The following is a 20351-nucleotide window of genomic DNA, read 5'->3' as shown; positions in this document are numbered from 1 at the left end:
ATAAATTATAATAACAGTATTATAATAAAATGTCATTAATCGCATATTTAGATAACCCATGCTTTTTAAAATGACAATAATTAGCAGTAATAGTTCAATTTATAGGATATTTATTTTATTTTAATAAAAAAAAATTGCTAGAATAAATAGCAACGTTGTTGTCGGGGGCGAAAACAAGAAAATAAATAAAAATAAAATAAAAAAGATCCAGATTTTCTTTGCATGTTCTATTCAGTTGTGCCATTATTTTGAAAAAGAAAATGTAATTCAGTGCTCACGTAAAGAGCTATAGGTTTAGAGATATAGGTTTATAGTATGCTGCATAATCTGGTTAACACATCAATCAAAACAAATGGGCGTTTCCATACCCGACCGATTTTAAATATCCGGCAGATGGTACTGCTGTGAAGCTAATCATATTTTTACAACTTTATACCGCTAAGAAGAAAATATCAGAATGAACGAACATGTCTGAAATATTACGCGCGCACAAGTAGCCTAGGATATTTGCGCACCAAAACCCATTATTAATGTAATATCAAACTGGCATCACTGTTTCTCCACATGCCATTATGAACTTGCTCTATATTTATGTAAACAATAAACAGCCCGACGTTCTTTAAAACAAAAGTAGCCGTTAATATCTTAATAGTCTACCACATGCAGCATCAGTGACCCGTTATCAGTCAGATCTGTCGTTTCGCAGACGCTGTCGGTGTGTTTATGTTTACGCACTTCTTCCTTATCTTTACTGAGCGCGTAAAAACGCGCAATAACGCGCTCATGACAGCCCGGCCACGCCTGGAAAGTTTGGGGCGGAGAGTCGCGGTGAACTAAGTTGAAGGATCGAGACGTTTTGACATTTCTCTGATATCGTTTGGGCTCCTCGGAAGCGGAAAAAAAAAATGTCAGGAGTCGCCTCAACCCTGGCCAAGAAGAGAGCGCAGGCTGCGGGCTTCGGGACTAACGCCAATGCCAGCAAATACCTGAACCAGGACTACGAGGCGCTCAGGAGACAGAGCCTCGGCGCGGGGACCCTGTTCTCGGACCCGTATTTCCCAGCCGCACCCGAATCCCTGGGCTTTAAAGAACTCGGACCCAGCTCGTACAAAACAAGAGGAATAACCTGGAAGAGACCTCGGGTATGCTTTCGGTATCACAGCTTAAACATTAAGGGCATCCGGCGTTCACTGGCAGAGAGGGGAAATCATGTAGACCTACTTTCTATTCTACTTTTAAGTTGTTGTTATGTCGGACCGTTATCCTCCAGGCCTCTTTCTTTGCGCGCTCCTGCGTTCTCTTTGCGCGCTCCTGCGTGCTTTTATTAACTTCAAGGTTGAGAAAATCGCCTGAAATGAAATACTTAGCAATGCATATTACTAATCAAAAATGAAGTTTGCAGAATGGAAAACTTTACTTAATACATATGTTTAAGTCTACAGCTAATTTTGACCCATATAGCGTACTGCTGGCTGCTGCTATAAATGTGGCACAAAGTCACAAACCTGTATAACGTCTTGTTTACGACCAACAGCGATAATAATTCGACCGGCGTGCTGTCGCTATGGTTACTCGATCCGATTTCTGTTTATTCTGTTTAATCACCAGGCTTTCAGATCAACAGATGCTGTTCTAACAGAGCTAACTAAATATGTTTTATGATCATCTATGACCCACGTGTTAGTTTAATCTCGCTGTTTTGGTGTCTATATGCTGTCCTTTTCAGCATTATTAGCCTCATTTTACATTTCAAAGGGGGTTCTGTCTGTGTGTTTTGCAGGAGCTGTGCTCAAATCCACAATTCATCGTCGGCGGAGCCACACGGACGGATATCTGTCAAGGAGCTCTGGGTAAAAGATTAGAAATATTAATCTACCTGCAAGGAGCACATGCTGAGGTTCTCTGTCGGTCCTTCTGGTTTGACTAGATGTGAAGAATCTGTTCGTTATGCAGGTGGTGTCTCCGAGCAAACAACGCAATTTACTGAGTCACAGATTCCTTCTCGACCTCTTCTCCTTAAATTAATACTTCAAACACGGGATATCTGTAAGTCAGCTTAACGTTTCAACCTCCTCAAACCAGAAAATTAGCCCGTTGCCTGCCATGGCACAATCAACGTTGTAAAAATGTTCTATTATGTGCTTCACTGCATGATTTTTTCAAAAAAGGTAACTAATTTACTTAATTACTTTAAACGGAAAGCAAAAGTTATGCTACTTTTGCTCTAGGATGCTCTCCTAAATCTTAAAGAGTACTTTATTAGTGCTGTTTCGGGCTCTAAATCTGTACGTAAGTCACAGATGTAGTACGTAAGCGACAACGAAGAGGCTTTAACTAAAAAGTAACTACTAAAATTAGATTTATGCTTTCAATTGACTGAACCAAGAAAGAAAACAAGTTGGTTTGTTTCTTGAATGTTTATGATAGTGGCGTTCATTTATGCGTTATCTAACTCGCTAATTTCATTAATTAAAACTGTGGTGAAACCTATTATTATTTCCACGAAGTCTTAACAATGAGTTAAGTTCCTTGTGAACATTGTGAACAAACACACACACACACACACACACACACACACACACACACACACACAATGTAATTCATAGAAAAAGGGTGGGTCAGCATTTGAAGGATGCTTTTAACTTATAGTGCTCATTCCAGGGTGGTTATTGTTAACTCAAACTAGGCAAAATTTTTTCTCAAACTGAAATAAGCTGAAATAAATTAAAAAAGAAACATTATTTGAAGAGTACAGATTAGAAATGTTGCCAAGAAACAAATAAAAAGCTAAAACTAAAATGAAATTAATTAAATAAAGTGAACTACAACAAAACTGACCGAAACATAAACTAAAAAAAACAAACAAAAACTGAACATCAAAAAAATAAAAGCTTAAAAATATCAATAAATAATACAATACAGTTTTTTTTAACTGCTTAAACGCTAAATAAATACTTGACACATAATTTCTGACACCTAACACTCAAATACCAGAAACACACACCAAATCTGCAAAACCACATGCTAATTCTCTCTAATCTTGACTTTGACTCATAAAACGCTTTTTGCAAAATACAACACAAAATGATCTAGGTAACGCACAAATACCTAACAGGAAGTATCTTGATTTCTGTTTCAAACACAACCAATCAAAACTCATCAGTACCTCAAACTAATTCCTCACATGTGCGAACACTGCGTACCTTACTTAACATCCACCAATCGCGGCTTTAGAATAGGCCTATAATATAAATAGGTCACAGATCAAGTTATATATTCTCGGTCGCTTCGCGACGCACTTCTCGGATCAAAAATGAAACCGCTTGTTCGACCTCCGCTTCATCTAGTTGTGTAATACTGTATTCACAGCCGCTAATGCTTGCAAAAGTTTGTTTTCAATCATGCATTTTTCATCTCTCTACCAATTAACTTCGATCTTGAAGAGAAATGCACGCAGGAGCTTATGAAAAAAGAGCTTTAGGTTTTGAATAACTGTGTATGGTATATCCGAAAATATAACATAATGGCAAATGTGTTTGCTTTTGAAATGTGTCTGTAATCTCTTTTGCAAGAGATGCTTGGATTTCGTGTGTGCAGTTATTGGATTTGTGTTTTGAAAACGTCTGCAAGCAGTTGCACTGTAACACATAATTAGTCTGTAGTAGATTATCTCCTTTTTTAAAATAGCAAAAACTAGTAAAAACTGCCGAGCTAGCTCTGTTTTTTACCTCCGTGTACATTGTCTAACCTTAAACTAGTAGCTTTGTTAACTTTACCCTCCCCTTTAGTACCTAACCTCACTTAATTTGCCTTATTCCTTCCTGTTCGTCGTGTTCACCGCTAACTCAATGGCTGAGCCAAACGCATAATACAAACCATCCAAACCTATCCTGAGGGATTTTGCGCACAACTGCTTTCGTTATTAAAGGCCGCAGTTAAACAGAGAAGAACTTGGCTGCATTTCTCCCGTAAATCTCGATTGGAAACACACACGGACTCTTAATGCGACACATGTGTCAGGCAGCAGGAAAAGCAGCCTATTGTCTTTTGAGGAGGGCAGACTCAAGTCTCTGCATTTTCTACATGCGTGTGCTGCCTCGACATTTGCAGCTCACCACTTCGGCGTGACACGAAAACCACAGCGGCGCCCATTGGCTGCCTGGTTCGATCATGAGTTCCCCCGTGAGTCCTTTAAAATGTGCCTGTTCTTGCTTGTCTGCGGGTGCTTTGAATGTCGGCTTATAAATAGTTTCATTTTGCATTCTGAATGCAAGTGTAATACTAGGTGACTTCTTTTTCGCATCAGAAGATCTTTCTGAAAGCCTGCATCTGGCTGTTTTAGCGACAGGCCACAGAACGGTCGTAAACTCAGTCTCACTTCCTGTCTCGTTGTCTCTCAGGTGACTGCTGGCTGCTAGCGGCCATTGCCTCTCTGACCCTGAATGAAGATGTTCTGGCGCGAGTGGTGCCCAATGGACAAAGCTTTAGTGACAATTATGCAGGAATCTTCCATTTCCAGGTATCTACGAAAGTAAACGTGTCACTTAGCCTTATAGATGTTGCAAAACACATTCATTGGTTTGCTAATAGACAGCGTGGACATTTTTTTGTGCAGTGGGTTATTGCTCAGTGCTTTTTATAACTGTATTAGTATTATAAAAAATGTATGCCACTCCTTAAAAATACTGTGGTGGCACCATGGTACATTGATGGTATTCATTGTGGAAACTGTAATCATATGCCATTATGTTTACATGCTACCTCAAAGTATTTTTTTAAGAATACGTCTGTATTATCAGGGTATTATGGTATTATCGTAATGAATGCACAGAAAACAGTATATTGCCGTAACAAATAAACACGGTAATACTGTAAGACGCTGCGTGACACTGAAGTAATGATGCTCGAAATTCAACTTTGTATCACAGGAACAATTTACATTATAAAATATATTCAAAAGAAAACAGTTAAGTTAAACTAAAAATAGTTCACAATATTACAGTTTTACTGTATATTTGATCAAATAAATGCAGCTTTGGTGAGCAAAAGTTGCTTCTTTAAAAAACGTTTAAATACCACAACACACGACCAAAAAACACAATAATATCATAGTATATGTCTAAAAGCCATCATAATACATAGTTCATGTCCAACAAGTCTCCAAAAAGTTGCTTTTTGCTTTCTAATTTCAATGCAGTAATATTTCACGCTTGTATATGCTTGTCTTAGAAGTTTCACACACTTTTTAGATTAAACATGTAATGCAAGTCTGTACTCCTCACCTTTATCCTTTAGTTCTGGCAGTTTGGGGAGTGGGTGGATGTCGTCATCGATGACCGGCTGCCGGTGAAAGACGGCGAACTGGTTTTTGTTCACTCCGCCGAGGGAAACGAGTTCTGGAGCGCCCTGCTGGAGAAGGCCTATGCGAAGTTAGTGTGTTGTTTTCTTGCGAACTACCTCGACTTGTTCGTGGAACCTACTCTTTAGGAATGAACAACAAGTTACTCCCTTTTGTTTTCGTTAGGAAGGTCAATCGATTTGAATGATTACTCCCGGTTTAATTTGTCATTTGGAGACTTTTACATGAATTAAAAGATTAGCGCAAAAAAAAAATAAGAAGGTCTACACGTTCTGTTTGGACGTTCTGGTTGGACGGATCTGGACGTTAATTAAGTTTGCATACAGGTTCGGCAGGTGTTACCTACAGCAGGTGTATTCCTGGAATAAGGGTGTGTCATTTTTTGTGGCATGTTTTTAACTTAGTTCTCACCATCTTTAAAGTAGCTTGAACTTCCTAGCTATATATCTCTCTCTTACTCTCATTCTTTAGCATTCATCATTGCCATCTGAGCACATAATGAATCAGCTGTTGTTGGTGGCATTTGTTGTGTCCAATAATGCTTTTACAGCCAGTGACCAAACTAATTTTGGAACCCTCATGTGAACAGTGGGAATGGCCCCGCCCACTAGTGGCGATGTCATAAGAGAACATTTATAGTAGGGGTGAAAAGCAGTGCTGCAGTGATGACATGCTTGTGTATGGCAAGCCGTAATTAAACGTCAACCGAATTCTTTTAAACAAAACCCAGTCGGATTTTTGCATTGGCTATGTGACAAACAAAACTGTATAAAGCGTTCGTGTTTTATCACAATTATTCTTACTAATGCGTTTTATTTTATAGAAGAAAAGAAAACATGAGCACATGTTGAGCTTGTGTTCGTCACGTACCTTAAAAGCCCATTCAAACAATCCACTGACTTCAGGATCATGAAATCAAAAACGCTAACTTCTTTCTGGGTTTTGGCCTACAAAAATATGTATGAGAATACATTTTTGTATGGAAAGAAAACAAAAATAATGATTTTATTCAATAATTTGGCACCACAACGCCATTTTTGGATTTGGAAAGACATGTGATTACTACAGCACATCTATAGGCAGTTATTTGTAGTGAATGAAAGGTTAACCACTCAGTAAATATTTGACCATGACATAAAAGAGAAGGAAGTCATTTCATAAACCCTAAATGGAGCTCCATCCTTTTCATAGACATTCATATGTGTGAAACAACTATTAACTTAGTTTCACTAAATGAGATTGTTTAACAGTGTGTTTTAAATAGTTTCTCAACCCGAGCTGACAGACATGTGCGTGCATGTAATGTTCATGTTTTATGGTCTCTGGCAGGGTTAATGGGTGTTACGAAGCTCTGTCTGGAGGATCCACCAGCGAGGGTTTCGAGGATTTCACCGGAGGCATCGCTGAGAGCTACGAGCTGAGCAAAGCTCCTTCCAACATGTTTCAGATCATCCAGAAAGCCCTGGAGGCTGGTGCTTTGCTGGGCTGCTCCATTGATGTGAGGTTCCTCTGCCAGTATAAGTTTATTATTATTTGACCAATCAGCAATCACTTTTAGGTCATAAGCCCCTCCCATTTTCAGATTTTCCTGTTTTATTTTTAATTCTGTGACGTAGATCACTAGTGCGGCTGATTCAGAAGCCGTCACCCGTCAGAAGCTGGTGAAAGGCCACGCTTACTCGCTCACCGGGGCGACCGAGGTACGTATAGAGGCCTCTTTTTTTAATTATAGATTTTTACGTTATATATATAGTACATTCTGCTTTGCTTCAGGTGAACTATCGTGGCCGCAGGGAGAAACTGGTTCGCATGCGCAACCCTTGGGGGCAGGTGGAGTGGACCGGAGCCTGGAGCGATGGGTAAGGTTTTAAGGTTTAAACTGTTAATGAAAATATGATGAAAAACTGTGGGTCTCATTCGCTGACAATGAGTATTCTGCACACAAACATCTTTACGAACAAATCATGATTCGCCAATAACTTCAATCTAAATTTGCAAAAAAGTTAAGGAACAACTGAAACCAAGGATGCAAGAAATCTTGACTAATATATGAACTCTGTGAATTACGCTCAATTCTTTTTTTACGTTTTAATGGATATATTGTGGCACGAATGTGGAAACGGTAGCATCACCGATAGTAATCTAAATTGTTTATTTTTTCTTTCATTTAGTTCATCCGAGTGGAACAACATCTCTTCGGAGCGGCCGAACGCCAGCGCCGAAGATGGAGAATTTTGGTGCGCTCACAAACGTCTTTATCTATGGATCTAGATTTAGCGTAATCTTGACGCTTGTTTTTGACGTTTCTGTTTTCTCTGTCTGTTCAGGATGTCATTCACAGATTTTCTCAGCCAATACTCTCGTATTGAGATCTGCACCCTGACGCCGGATGCCATCACCAGCGATTCGGTTAAACACTGGGCCGTGACCAACCACGACGGCACATGGAGGAAAGGCTCCACCGCTGGAGGCTGCAGAAACAACCCTTGTGAGCACAAAAAACACCAACACACACCATCAGGCATTGGGAATCAGATCCTTTTTTGTGGTTCAGTTCATTTAAATTGTCCCCCTCGGTTGAGTGCACAAGTTTTGCTAATTCCCATTTTAATATTTTAGCAGCATTTTAGTCTTTCGAAGTTCAGTTTAGTTTGTTTGGTAATATTGCTGGCGACTACACCCATTCATCAAGTGTTTTTTTGCGCATTACATTTTTTTTTACATATTGGCATTTTGGTATACTGCATAAAAATACTGAATGGAAGCACAAAGATGCGCATAATGTAAAAAAAATTTATCCAATAAGAAAACTATGCTAAAAAACAACAACATGTACACACAATAACAGAATAAATTCCTCAATTCACAACAAAAACGTGACTTTGCGCAATGCAATTGCATTACTGCCTGAACCACTATAATTACCTCCTAAATTACCTCATGTCTGCACAAGTTATTCATGCAAAAAAAACCACAATGGCTTCTCCTACTGAAGCAAATGTTTGTATGTCAAATTATCAGGAAGTGATGATTTTGTTCACTTCATCTTGTTGGATGGAAACGGTGCTTTATTCGATGCAACTTTGATTAAAACATTCAATAAATGAGTTTCTATTGTAGTTTTGCGTATTTTATCTCAATCTCAAACCATCTGAAGTTTGGTTGGTTTGGTTTCTTTAATAATCCTGCTGACAGAACCTATTCATTGCCCCTCAGACACATTCTGGATGAATCCTCAGTATGTGATTAAGCTGAACGAAGAAGATGATGATCCAGGTGATAACGAGGTAGGCTGCAGTTTCGTGGTGGGTTTGATCCAGAAGAACCGGCGGCGTCTGAGGAAATCTGGAGAGGACATGCACACAATCGGCTTTGCCATTTATGAGGTCGGTGGAGACACCAGGAGTATCTTAACATTGTCGTTATGATGTATGGAGAGGAACTGAACATAATTAATTCAGTAGAACCCTCAGATTCAATTCATATAACGCCAAGATTTCTTTTTGTTTGCTTCCACAGTTACCTTCACAGGTAAGAGTTAAACTACGAAGGCATTTCTCTTGATCAGTCATGGTGTTAACTTCTGGCTTACCGATTGGCCTCTGTCTCTGTCAGTTTCACGGTCAGCGTGAAGTGCACCTCGATAAGAACTTCTTCCTGACGCACGCTCAGAAAGCTCGCTCAGAGACTTTCATTAATCTAAGAGAGGTCTGCACGCGCTTCAAGCTGCCTCCTGGGGAGTACCTCGTCGTGCCGTCCACCTTCGAAGCCAACAAGGACGGAGACTTTTGCCTGCGCGTCTTTTCTGAAAAACAGACCGAAACACTGTAATGTATCTCACCTGTGTCAACTCTCTCTAGTATATGCCGATACGACTGTATCTTTTCATTTTGAGCACTTGGTTCTGAATTTGATAGAATAATCTCATGTTTATTCCCAGACCGTGTGATGACCCTGTGGATGCTGAATTACCTGATGTAAGCGACTCACAAGATTGCAGAGCTTCTAAAAGTCAACAGCATTACACTAGCTGTGTTTCCATCCAAAGTTGCAGAAAATTGAAATACCGCAAAAAAAAGTGAATAAAGCATTGTTTCCATCCCATGCGTTGAAGAGGACAAAATTAGCACTATCTGTGAAATTGGTGCAAAGTAGCAATAAAAATGCAAGTTTAATATAAAATCGAATATGTTAATGCAAAGTCACTGTTTTTGTATAGTCAGTTTATATGCAAATTTTCAAATTCGATAGAAAACGTATATATCTTCCTCTAATAAGTCTATTCGTATCTCATGGGAATTTTAGGTTTTTTTTTCCACTTGCTTGTAATTTTTGAATGCAGTATTTCAGAAATTTGTATAAATGGATGAAAATATAGCTTCTATTTATATTTTCCTCTGTGAGAAATTGTTGATTCATGCTTAAAATAATTACAAAATTAATTTAATTATAATTTTGAGTTTTATAATAATATTAAGAGTAAATACTCAACAAATTAATCAATACAAATTTGAATAAATTTATAAATATAATTACTACTCCTACTAATACATTAATAAATAATCATAAATCTACTACTAATTATAATTATTACTACTACTACATATTTGATAGTAATAGTAAGATATTGTCAAAAGGTCTTATTGAACCTTTCCTCTTGTTTTCAGGAGACTGTCTCAGACAGTCAAGTCGATTCTGGATTCAGAGGCATGTTCGTAAAACTCGCCGGAGCTGTAAGTAGCTTGGTTTGATATGCTATAAACAAATTTTTTGAAAAGCATGGCAATCAAACCACACTTCTCTCTATAGGACATGGAAATCTCAGCCTCAGAGCTCTCGACTATCTTAAACAAAATCATCGCAAAACGCAAGTACTCTTGCATCCTCTCTTTTATGCTCGAGATTTAATGAGGAGTCTGAGTCTGAGGAGCTTCTTTACGTTGTTTTGTAGGAACTGACATAAAGACGGACGGCTTCAGTTTGGAGACCTGTCGTGTCATGGTGAACCTCATGGATGTATCCTCTCGGCTGCGGTTGCTTGCTTTTCGTTGTTTGTGTTAACATGACGTGTGCTCTTGAGTCTTGAATAACAAGAATTTGGTGTCGTTGAATTGTAAATTTCCTTTAACTGTACTTCAGGACAGCGGGAATGGAAAACTAGGTTTGGGAGAGTTCGCTACTCTGTGGAAGAAAATTCAGCGATACCTTGTAAGACATACACCAGAAGCCTTTAAACGCAACTATCAATTTAAAAGAATTTCTTGACGTCCTGACATGTCGCTCTGTTTTATAATAACCCCAGGGAATTTACAAGAAGAATGACATGGATAATTCAGGAACAATAAGCACTCCAGAGCTGCGTTTGGCGCTGAAAGAAGCCGGTGAGTCTCAGATGCTCTCGCGGAAACCATTTTGGTGGCATATTTTAAGATTCACTGCTTATGTTCTTTTTCCTCTTCTAGGTTTCACTCTTAATAACACTATATTCCAGCTACTGGTAGCACGTTACGGTGAGGCGGACATGACTCTCGACTTTGATAACTTTGTGGCCTGCCTCATGCGTCTGGAGATGATGTTCCGTAAGTCCCTTGGCTGTTTGGTTATGAAATAAGTTGGCTAATTTAGCACGTAAATGTCTGCAGATTGTGTTTAGGCCTGTATATAGCGGTCCCTTTCTAGTGTCGGCGCCCTCTGGTGTTTTGGAGCATCTTTAGTGAACTTACTTCTCATTTTCAGGCGTATTCAAAAAGCTGGATCCCCATAAAAGTGGCTTCATTGAAATGGACTTTCAGCAGGTTTGTTGCGCTATAACATTAAAAAAATGATAACAATTAAAATAAAAATTTCATTTTAAAAACAAAATACACACCTGCTTTTCAAACACATTTCATTGTTTTTTTTTTAGTGGCTGAACTTCACTATGATTTAGGGGAATCATCTCCAAACTCCAGAGCGAAAAAGGATTACATGTTTTAAATTGTATTTACTTTCATTTTTTTCAGTTGTTTATTGCACTTTCGACCAGTCTTACTTCCAAAGTGTTGCATGATTTTACTGCGTTTGACATTGGCACACTATTTTCGTTTACAAATGCAAGCATCCTTAAACAAGGAGAATCTTAACCACTGTATAATAAAAAAAAAGTGCGTGTGAATTGTTATGAACGTTTTCTCTCAAAATGTCATAATTAAACACTTTTGACACTGTACAAACTTGTGCTTTCGTGCATGACTGGATTTAGTAAAGCGGCTTTTCCGGTCGCTCTAGGAAAGGCAGTTTATTGGACCCGTCGCCTGTCAATCACTCGTTAGCCCCTCCCCCATGGGCGTGACCGTGCACTGCGGTACCCTGATTGTTGCGTCCCTTCTGCACTCGTCTGTTCATCATTCTCTTTTTTCCCCGCTATTTTAAAACGCACCAGCTGGGCTGATAATCACAGTGACAACTAAACACTGGTAAGTTTAGCTACACTTTTTCCGTCTTAACTATGCGTGACATCCTTCCGCTATGTGTCAAAGTGGGAAACCTTTTCCCTATATTTCCAGCAACTGACGTAACGTTTTGTCATTTTAAATAGCGTATTTATTGCAACGGTGCTTGTGAATCGGTCTTATTAATTTATAAACAAAGCAGAGACATTACACACACACAACATCAATTATTCATGCATTATGGGCGTGCATCATACTTGCATTACATGTATATATGTGTAGGTTATATATTTATGATCATCTAGGTTTGTCTAGTTTGTGGATAAAAAAATGGACTCAGACTGAATTAAATGTTACAGTAATATCAGTATATAAAGCAGCAAGAGTGAATAAGCGCAGCTGTTTCTGAGGGTGTGTTCATTCATCATCTAAAACAAACACTAGAGTGCTGATGCTCAGTCTGGCCTATTGATTTCACATCACAAGTCAGCTGACATTTAGTATCAGTGAGCAATGCTGTGTTTACATACCACAGTATCTACCCCATTGCGACCAGATAAAACCGGTTAAAAGTTCGTTATTTTTGTGTAACAAACTATTTGGAGATTATTATACTAGTCATTTTTATACTAGTCTATTAATAAATGTTATTGCATAAAGCGGGAAACAACAAAAAAAGTACAACAAACTAACTTTCTTTTTCTGAGATGAACCACGGTTTAATGGTTTGAAGTACTTGGACCGCCATGATAAATATATACTCTATTGTACATATCCGTTAGCATCGCTGTAGCATATTTACATATGCATAAACATGGATGTTAGCAAATTAGCAATGAGCTGATTTCTCCTTCTGTTCGATATATTTCTAAATGACCTTTTTCTCCTCAAGCTCGCGGCCCACACAAGGAACCTAAGGTATATTGACTCTCTTGTCTTTCTGTAGTTGCAGAAAAGAATGATAATGAGCTAAAAGTCCAATGCGAGCATAGTTACCTCAGCTGGGTCTAGTGTGTGGTTTTCTCAGAGAAATGCCCTCCATGGACATTATCCCTGAAATCATAGCTCATGTAAGCGATTAGGGTCTATTAGAGATGATGGGTAACCATATTGCAAGACAACGTGGAGTTAACCAGTCATTAGTAAACCTCATTAGGACGCTAATCGAGTGTCTGTTGTAGAGGGCATTTCTCTGAGCTAGCTGGACTAAAAGCTGCATGAATGCTGCTGCACTAATAATGGCTACGTGGCTGACCATAAGTGAACACAAGCTAGCATCACAAGCCTTTTAGCAGCAGCACTTTGCGCTAAATGCTCAAAAACATTAAACTCGCGCTGCCGTATGATTTCTGCGCTAGCTTCTAGCAACCAGTCTCCATCTGCCATACACACCCTCTTTTCGTTCGTTTTGTCGAAGCGGTTAAAGCTCTGGGTTTGCAACCGGAAGGTTGCTGGTTCGATTCCATGGAACGCAAACCAAGAGAGAAATCAATGAGATAAGGGTTTGGAAAAGTATGAGATTTACTTCGGATTAAAGCGTGTGCTTAAATGACTGCTTCCTTATTTTAATTGCGCTACAGTATGTATTCCATCGGAGGAGTGTCGTCGCGTATTTACAAGGAACGCCTGCAGGCAGAAGGGATGGGAAGCAATGACAATGCGGTCAAGTTCCTGAACCAGGACTACGAGGAGCTGAAGAGAGAGTGTCTGGAGGGCGGCAGGCTGTTTGAGGACCCCTGCTTCCCCGCCGTGCCACAGTCACTGGGCTTCAAGGAGCTCGCGCCAAACTCCTCCAAAACACGCGGCGTGCAGTGGTTAAGACCCTCTGTGAGTGTCGCAGAGCACGGCCTACACGAACGGCACACCAGCTACTGCATAGTCACTGCTCTCGGCACATTTGAGCGCTTATTGTTTGAGAGGGAGTAGGACTACTTACACAAGCTAGACTCGATCTCTCATTTCCCACATTAGAACTAAGACGCAACAATGGGCTCGGACTACTAAGATATGTCTCACGTTTTAAATGTTGGCAGAACTTTTTACTTTAATTGATTGGGATGGAAAAGAGCGGGAAAATAAATGGGAGGAACGAGATTGGGAAACTACATGAGCTAGACTCAAAGTGTTGTTATGTTTTGAGAACCAAGGGTTAACTTCTTGTCTTAATTACTGAGAAGTTTTTGCTTTTGTTTTTGAATTTTTTTTGATTGTTGGAGCAGGAAATGGAGTTGGATGATTAAGATTGATAAATGAGCTGGATGCTCATTTCCCACTCAAAACTAGTAAGCCGTGGCTCCAACAGTGGAGCTGATGTTCAAGTTAGAATTGGGGTTAGTTAGCTCTTAAATAGTTAAATTACTTTCTAAAATGCTGACAAAATTGAATATATTCATCCTTATTTGAAAAAAAGGTTTGTTTTTTGCAATTAATTAATCGCGTCCAAAATAAAGTTTTTTTTAAATTATATATTTGTGTGTGCTGTGTATATTTTTTTATGTATATCTAAATACACACACAGTATATTTAGAAAATATTTACTTGTTTGTTCATATTCTTATATTCTCTATAAATATATTTCATATATAAACAACATATTTTCTTAATTATATGCATGCATGTGTTCGTATTTATATATACGTAATAAATATACACAACAAGCACAGATGTATTACATAAACATAATATATAAACAACATTTGCCTTAAATGTATGCATGCACTTTTTTTATTTCTATACGTTATAAATATACACAAGCTTTTATTTTGGATGCGATTAATCGTTTGACAGCACTATTTTGTTTACATATGCTGAAACATTTAATTAATTGTTTAAATGTATACTTTCATTTAAACTGTGCATGCTTCTCAAAGCTCCAACAATATTTTCATAGCTGACAGGACCCACACAGATGTATAACAAGCATGTTTAAAGATAGAGTTGGCATGAAATCATGAAAGAAGTGTGTTGTTATAGTTTGACAGGGACAGTAGCGCACTTTGTTTGAGGTGTAGCTCTCATCGCTTATGTTTGTTTTTGCGTAATGTTCGCAGGAGCTGTCAAATAACCCTGAGTTCATAGTGGGCGGAGCCACACGTACAGATATTTGCCAGGGGGCCCTAGGTGAGTATGTACTGTATTGGCCTGGGTGTGTATGTTTGTGCATGCCTGCACACGTTAGCCAACTGAACATCGGGAGCTTTATGTGAGCTTCGGTGCAGTTTGGGTGATCCGGCAGTTAAAACAGAGTGCGTCTGTGAACTTTACACACACTGCTGTCGAACGTTGCCACACAAATGTAAAAAGTGTCTTCTGAACAAGCCAGGAATTCCAGTGAAATAACTAGACTTCGTATCAGATGTTTGCAGAAACGCAGCACACACACAGAATATACACAGGCGCACCGAGGTATTATATTAGCATGACTAGCATATTAGCATGGACGTCAACATAATGTAATCAAGATAGAGATATATTCTGTGTTTATCACTGGTTATCACTATCGACGATCAGAAGCCAGCTACATGTTTTATTTTACTGCATATATTATGTATTTGGCTTTTATGAATGAATTAATAGCAGGTCAAAATATGATTCGTAACACTTCTAAGATCACACTTTGTGGTGTTTTCTGTCAGTGTTGAGTGGAAATGTCTGTTGGGGGCAGATGTGTGTGTGTGTGTGTGTGTTTGTTTCCTGGTTGGTGAGGAGTGGTTAAACATGATGCCTGAGTGGTGAGTCACACAGACACGGGTGTAGAGAGCTCTCAGATCGCTGGCTGCGAGCCACAGCTCATGGTGTGCGTCTGAGAGGGAGAGGGTGTGCACTCATGAGCGCCAAACAAAGTGTGTGTTTGCACAGCAAACACTGGGCGGAGGAGGATGGCGAAGCTTATCGCAGATATGCATTTTACAGAGTAAACCTCACGAAGTCGTTCAAGTTTCCCCGGGCCGAAGGGGTTTGGCTTTGACAAGGATGTTTGAGATAAAGCAGCTTTCATCCAGAGTAAATGCACAGTACCGAAATTGTTGTCGTTATCTGGTTGTACAAGCACATTCTCCGCCCCCTTTTCGGCTGTGGGTGGAGGGCTCCCTCTATTGGGTCATTGTAGTTCATGCAAACACAGTTCATATAATAATCATTTAATTTTTTTCTGTGGTAATTTTTCTCCACTCAGGGGACTGTTGGCTGTTAGCTGCCATCGCGTCCCTGACTTTAAACGACAGGCTGCTTCACAGAGTTGTACCTCATGGACAAAGCTTTACGGATGAGTATGCCGGCATCTTCCACTTCCAGGTAAACAGCCAGTTAATAAATGACAGACATGGGTAGTACACATTAGCAGATGCAAAGTTCTTAAACTCTAAAAGTTTACAACTCTAAAACGTCAACTTTTATTAAAGTAACTGTTAATGGGTATCAAAATGAAATATTTTCTACAAATTTACTCGCCCTCGGGCCATCCAAAGTGTAGTTGAGTTTATTTCTTCGTGGGAATATATTTGGAGAAATTTGGCATTACGTTACTTGTTCACCTGTGAATGCTCAGCAGTGAATGGGTGCCGTCAGAACGAAAGTCCAAACAACTGTTAAAAACATCACAATAATCTACAAGTAACCCACACCACCTTAGCTCATCAATTATCGTTGTGTGAAATGAAATGCTGTTTGTTTGTAAAGAAATTCATCATGGGAACATTTCATATTAAAATGCCCCTATTATAATAAAAGGTTTCTATTTTGGTTTTGGTCCTCAACAATAGGTTGACGTGCAAGCAAGGACAAAAAACACTTTCCTTGTCTTTATAATATGCATTTATTTTTACTTTACTTGCTCAACGACTCCCAAAGGTTTCATTCAACAATACGTTTTTTGAAACTCTTCCTTTGCGTGATGCTAATCTGCGGTGATTGGTCCGATTGGTCTCATTTTCATTTTATCTCGCCGGTAATGCCTGAAAAATAAGGGCAGTGCTACTTTGTGTACAGTGTTACCGGGTAAACCGCTGTTTTTACCGCTTCGAAAGCAGCACCTAGTGGCAAAGAAAGAATTTACATTTCCATTCAGACCAGTGCGAAAACAACAAGTAGGCGGGCAATATGCAAATGTTTCATGTTGATCAAAATCACGTTTAGTCGTTTTTCAGCACATTTTTCAGCTGTTTCATTAACGTACATATATTTTTTGTCACATTTTTTCTGCAGTTCTGGCAGTTTGGCGAGTGGGTGGACATTGTGATCGATGACCGTTTGCCAGTGAAGGATAAAGAGCTGATGTTTGTTCACTCGGCAGAGGGAAATGAGTTTTGGAGCGCCCTGCTGGAAAAAGCCTATGCCAAGTGAGTCTCTTCCTCTCTCTTTTTTTCTTTGCAGTCATAGAGACCATAACATGTGTGTATTTTCCTGCAGGCTAAATGGCTCATATGAAGCTCTTTCGGGAGGATCCACCACCGAAGGCTTCGAGGACTTCACGGGTGGAGTAGCGGAGATGTATGAGCTGTGTAATGCTCCCAAAGATTTGCCCCGCATCATTGCCAAAGCCTTGGAGAGAGGCTCACTGTTGGGCTGCTCTATTGATGTGAGTCCCCACAGCGCCTACTACAGGCCTGGAGACACAGAGCAGCATTTATGGATCCACATACTCACTTTTTTATGTAATTTGAGTGTATTTGTCTGGCAGATCACCAGTGCCTTTGATATGGAGGCTGTAACCTTTAAGAAGCTGGTGAAGGGGCATGCATACTCCGTCACGGGTCTCAGAGAGGTCAGGATCATCTCGGAAAAGTATCTGGAGCTCTGTAGTTTACAGCTTTAACTTTTTGCATCAGAAACATCTTGTTTTGATTTTAGGTGAATTTCCGTGGCAGCAGAGAGAGGCTCATCCGCATCCGAAACCCTTGGGGGCAAGTTGAGTGGACGGGGGCTTGGAGTGACAAGTGAGTCAACCAATCAGAATGAATTCGGAGAGACTTTCTCATACAGGATTTGCTCATAAAGTAACACTTACACTTCATTTCCAGTTCTTCTGAGTGGAATGGGATTGATCCAGCAGAAAGAGAGGAGATGAACAACCACATGGAAGATGGCGAGTTCTGGTAAATTTCCAAAGAAATTGGATATTTATGGTTCTCACACCTTGCGAGTCAGTTTTAACAAGAATCAGTTTTTTGATTCTGAAGCAGTTGGCAACTGAGAGTCGACTCCAAAGCTTTGGATTCACTTCCATGAACATCTTTTACCTTGATTTCCAAACAACTAAACATTCCAGAAGAGCTATGACTGCTAAACTAGAGGTTTTTTATGTATCCCAATCACTTACGTTCTCAAAAAAATAACTCGTAGGTTTAATCATCATGGTGTTTTTGAGTATTGATGGTCTTTTTGTGTTTTTTTAGTCCTTGTTTCCAATGAGCTAATAATCTGATATACAAAGTTAAACCAGGGCTGCCAACTTTCGGTTACATGAGGCTTTTTGGTTGGTGATTTGTAAAAAAATGAATTTGTGCAAATGTTTTAAAGCAAAACAACGGTCGGAAGAACTAGTCGAGCTTGTAGCTGCTTCGTATACAGTGGAAACTTAATTGCGTACCGTACCAAACCATAATGAGCCATAAATATCATGGTGTAACATTTACTGGAAGCAGTAATTGGAACTTCTTCAGATTCCAAAGTTCAGAAGCTGAACAGCCCTGCTGTATATACAAAATTATCATCATTATTTCCCTTCGCATATATGACGCTCTGTTCTCTGGCCTCTTCAGGATGTCATTTCAAGAGTTCAAACGTCAGTTTTCTCGCCTGGAGATCTGTAACCTCACGCCGGACGCTCTGAGTGAAGACTCTCTTAATTTCTGGAACACGATTAAATTTAACGGCACCTGGAGGAGAGGAAGCACAGCGGGGGGCTGCAGGAACCACCCCAGTAAGATCAGTTCACACAATCCCAATGAAACATACGCGTCAGCTAAGACACACTTGTTGTTGTTTTTTTTTGTCAGATACATTCTGGATAAACCCTCAATATAAGATCACGCTGCTGGAGGAAGATGATGATCCTGAAGATGATGAGGTGGCCTGCAGCTTCCTGGTGGCCTTGATGCAGAAGGACAGGCGACGTTACCGCAAGCAAGGGCAGGACATGCACACCATCGGCTTCGCCTTATATAAGGTTGGAGGACCAAAGCGAGATACAAGAGTAACAAACTTTGTTAAATAAATTGCATTATATTGACTAATTTCTTGTCGTTTATTCCTATTTTTCTTTAGGTCCCAGAAGAGGTATGTGATCATTCTGACGTTAAATGAATTCGGGGTGAAGTGTGTCATTTTCTGAAATGTTAAAATTAGGTCTATCAAAATTATCATGTGTATTTTTTCTAAAAGATGTGAACAGGTTATTTGAAAAAACGTCTAAACGTTTCTAGTCTTCAGGCTTTATTTTGAGTATGGTTTCACTAATAATAAACATAAATTTACGCGTAAAACATCTATATTTGTCCATGTCAAATAGCATTTTGAAAACGTGAAAAGTATTAATTAAAGGGACATTTAAAAACAGATAAAATGTGATGAAGTTGCGAGTTAACTCATGATAACTCATCACGCGATTAATCACAATAAACTATTTTAATAGATGTACGGGTCTAGTTAAAACACTTGCATGCAATATGCAGATATTTCCTCTTAATGTACAAAGTCTGTGTTTTCAAAACATTCCTCTGTTTGTTTGAGGTTTTTTTTGCCAACACGTCATAGCAACAGTGGCTCAACCAATGGCGTGAGGTTGGAGCTGACCAATGACAGACAGGCAAATGTTCAGGAAACCTGTTTGAAAACAACTGTATTTCCAAATCTGTTTGGTTGTGCAGAAATTAACCTCTAAATCACATTCAGTTTCTAATTCTTTTGAAAGCGTGCTATAAACTCTTCATTTCTTCTGTTTCTTAGTTCAGTGGTTCCCAGAGCATTCACCTCAAGAAGGACTTTTTCTTGCGTCAGTCATCCTGCGCACGCTCAAAAACCTTCATTAACCTGCGGGAAGTCAGCACCCGACTGAAGCTGCCGCCGGGCGAGTATCTCATAGTCCCATCCACTTTTGAGCCCGGAAAAGAGGCCGATTTCGTCCTGCGAGTCTTCACTGAGAAACAGTCAGAAACTCAGTAAGTGACTAAAACAAACAAAGCGTATTGTTTTTGTATTTGTGCTTCACGAAAGAGAAAAAAAAAAATCTTTGTTTCCATATTTATTATTTTTTTTAGAGAAATGGATGATGAGATTTCATTTAACCTGGAAGATGAAGTAAGGGCTTTTCTGTTATTTAAATAAAACCAGTGCTGTCAAATGATTAATTGCGATTAATTGCATCCAATATAAAAGTTTTTGTTCACAATATGTGTGTGTTGTGTATATTTATCATGTGTATATAAATACACAAATACACAGCATATATTTAGAACATATTTACATATATTTGCATGCATATTTTTTATGTTTGTATAATTTATATCATATATATATAAACATAATTTTTTATTTATATTCATATATATATATATATGATTAAT

At 39.1% G+C, this 20351-nt stretch overlaps 2 protein-coding genes across 3 annotated transcripts in view; both read left to right on the top strand.

The window, feature by feature from the left end:
- The first annotated feature begins 803 nt into the window (after positions 1 to 803).
- LOC122327288 (calpain-2 catalytic subunit-like) lies at positions 804 to 11567 on the top strand. 2 transcript variants are annotated; one of them, XM_043222517.1, is made up of 22 exons: positions 804 to 1142; positions 1781 to 1850; positions 1954 to 2046; positions 4401 to 4519; positions 5296 to 5429; positions 6689 to 6857; positions 6976 to 7059; positions 7133 to 7218; positions 7531 to 7596; positions 7687 to 7847; positions 8576 to 8745; positions 8879 to 8890; positions 8975 to 9186; positions 9300 to 9336; positions 10027 to 10092; positions 10169 to 10226; positions 10311 to 10375; positions 10499 to 10567; positions 10662 to 10740; positions 10822 to 10938; positions 11096 to 11154; positions 11265 to 11567. In XM_043222517.1, exons 1-22 carry the CDS (start codon positions 906 to 908, stop codon positions 11286 to 11288), a joined length of 2187 nt encoding a protein of 728 aa, XP_043078452.1. In that variant the 5' UTR covers positions 804 to 905; the 3' UTR covers positions 11289 to 11567. The 2 variants fall into 2 exon arrangements, with proteins under 2 accessions (XP_043078452.1, XP_043078453.1); XM_043222518.1 differs by lacking the exon at positions 1954 to 2046 and having other exon boundaries at positions 805 to 1142.
- Positions 11568 to 11683: 116 nt separating this feature from the next.
- The window catches only part of LOC122327290 (calpain-1 catalytic subunit-like), an 11126-nt gene continuing 2458 nt past the window's right edge, over positions 11684 to 20351 (top strand). The window contains 14 exon segments of the mRNA XM_043222520.1: positions 11684 to 11814; positions 12683 to 12708; positions 13371 to 13617; positions 14841 to 14910; positions 15965 to 16083; positions 16993 to 17126; positions 17197 to 17365; positions 17468 to 17551; positions 17638 to 17723; positions 17808 to 17882; positions 18549 to 18709; positions 18786 to 18955; positions 19054 to 19065; positions 19735 to 19946. Coding sequence (XP_043078455.1) covers positions 13372 to 13617; positions 14841 to 14910; positions 15965 to 16083; positions 16993 to 17126; positions 17197 to 17365; positions 17468 to 17551; positions 17638 to 17723; positions 17808 to 17882; positions 18549 to 18709; positions 18786 to 18955; positions 19054 to 19065; positions 19735 to 19946 — 1538 coding nt within the window. The 5' untranslated portion in view covers positions 11684 to 11814; positions 12683 to 12708; position 13371.

The sequence above is a fragment of the Puntigrus tetrazona genome, chromosome 22 (genome assembly GCF_018831695.1).
Source record: "Puntigrus tetrazona isolate hp1 chromosome 22, ASM1883169v1, whole genome shotgun sequence".
NCBI lineage: Eukaryota > Metazoa > Chordata > Actinopteri > Cypriniformes > Cyprinidae > Puntigrus > Puntigrus tetrazona.
Note: the sequence above shows the minus strand (reverse complement) of the source record. Positions and strands in the feature narration are given on the sequence as shown.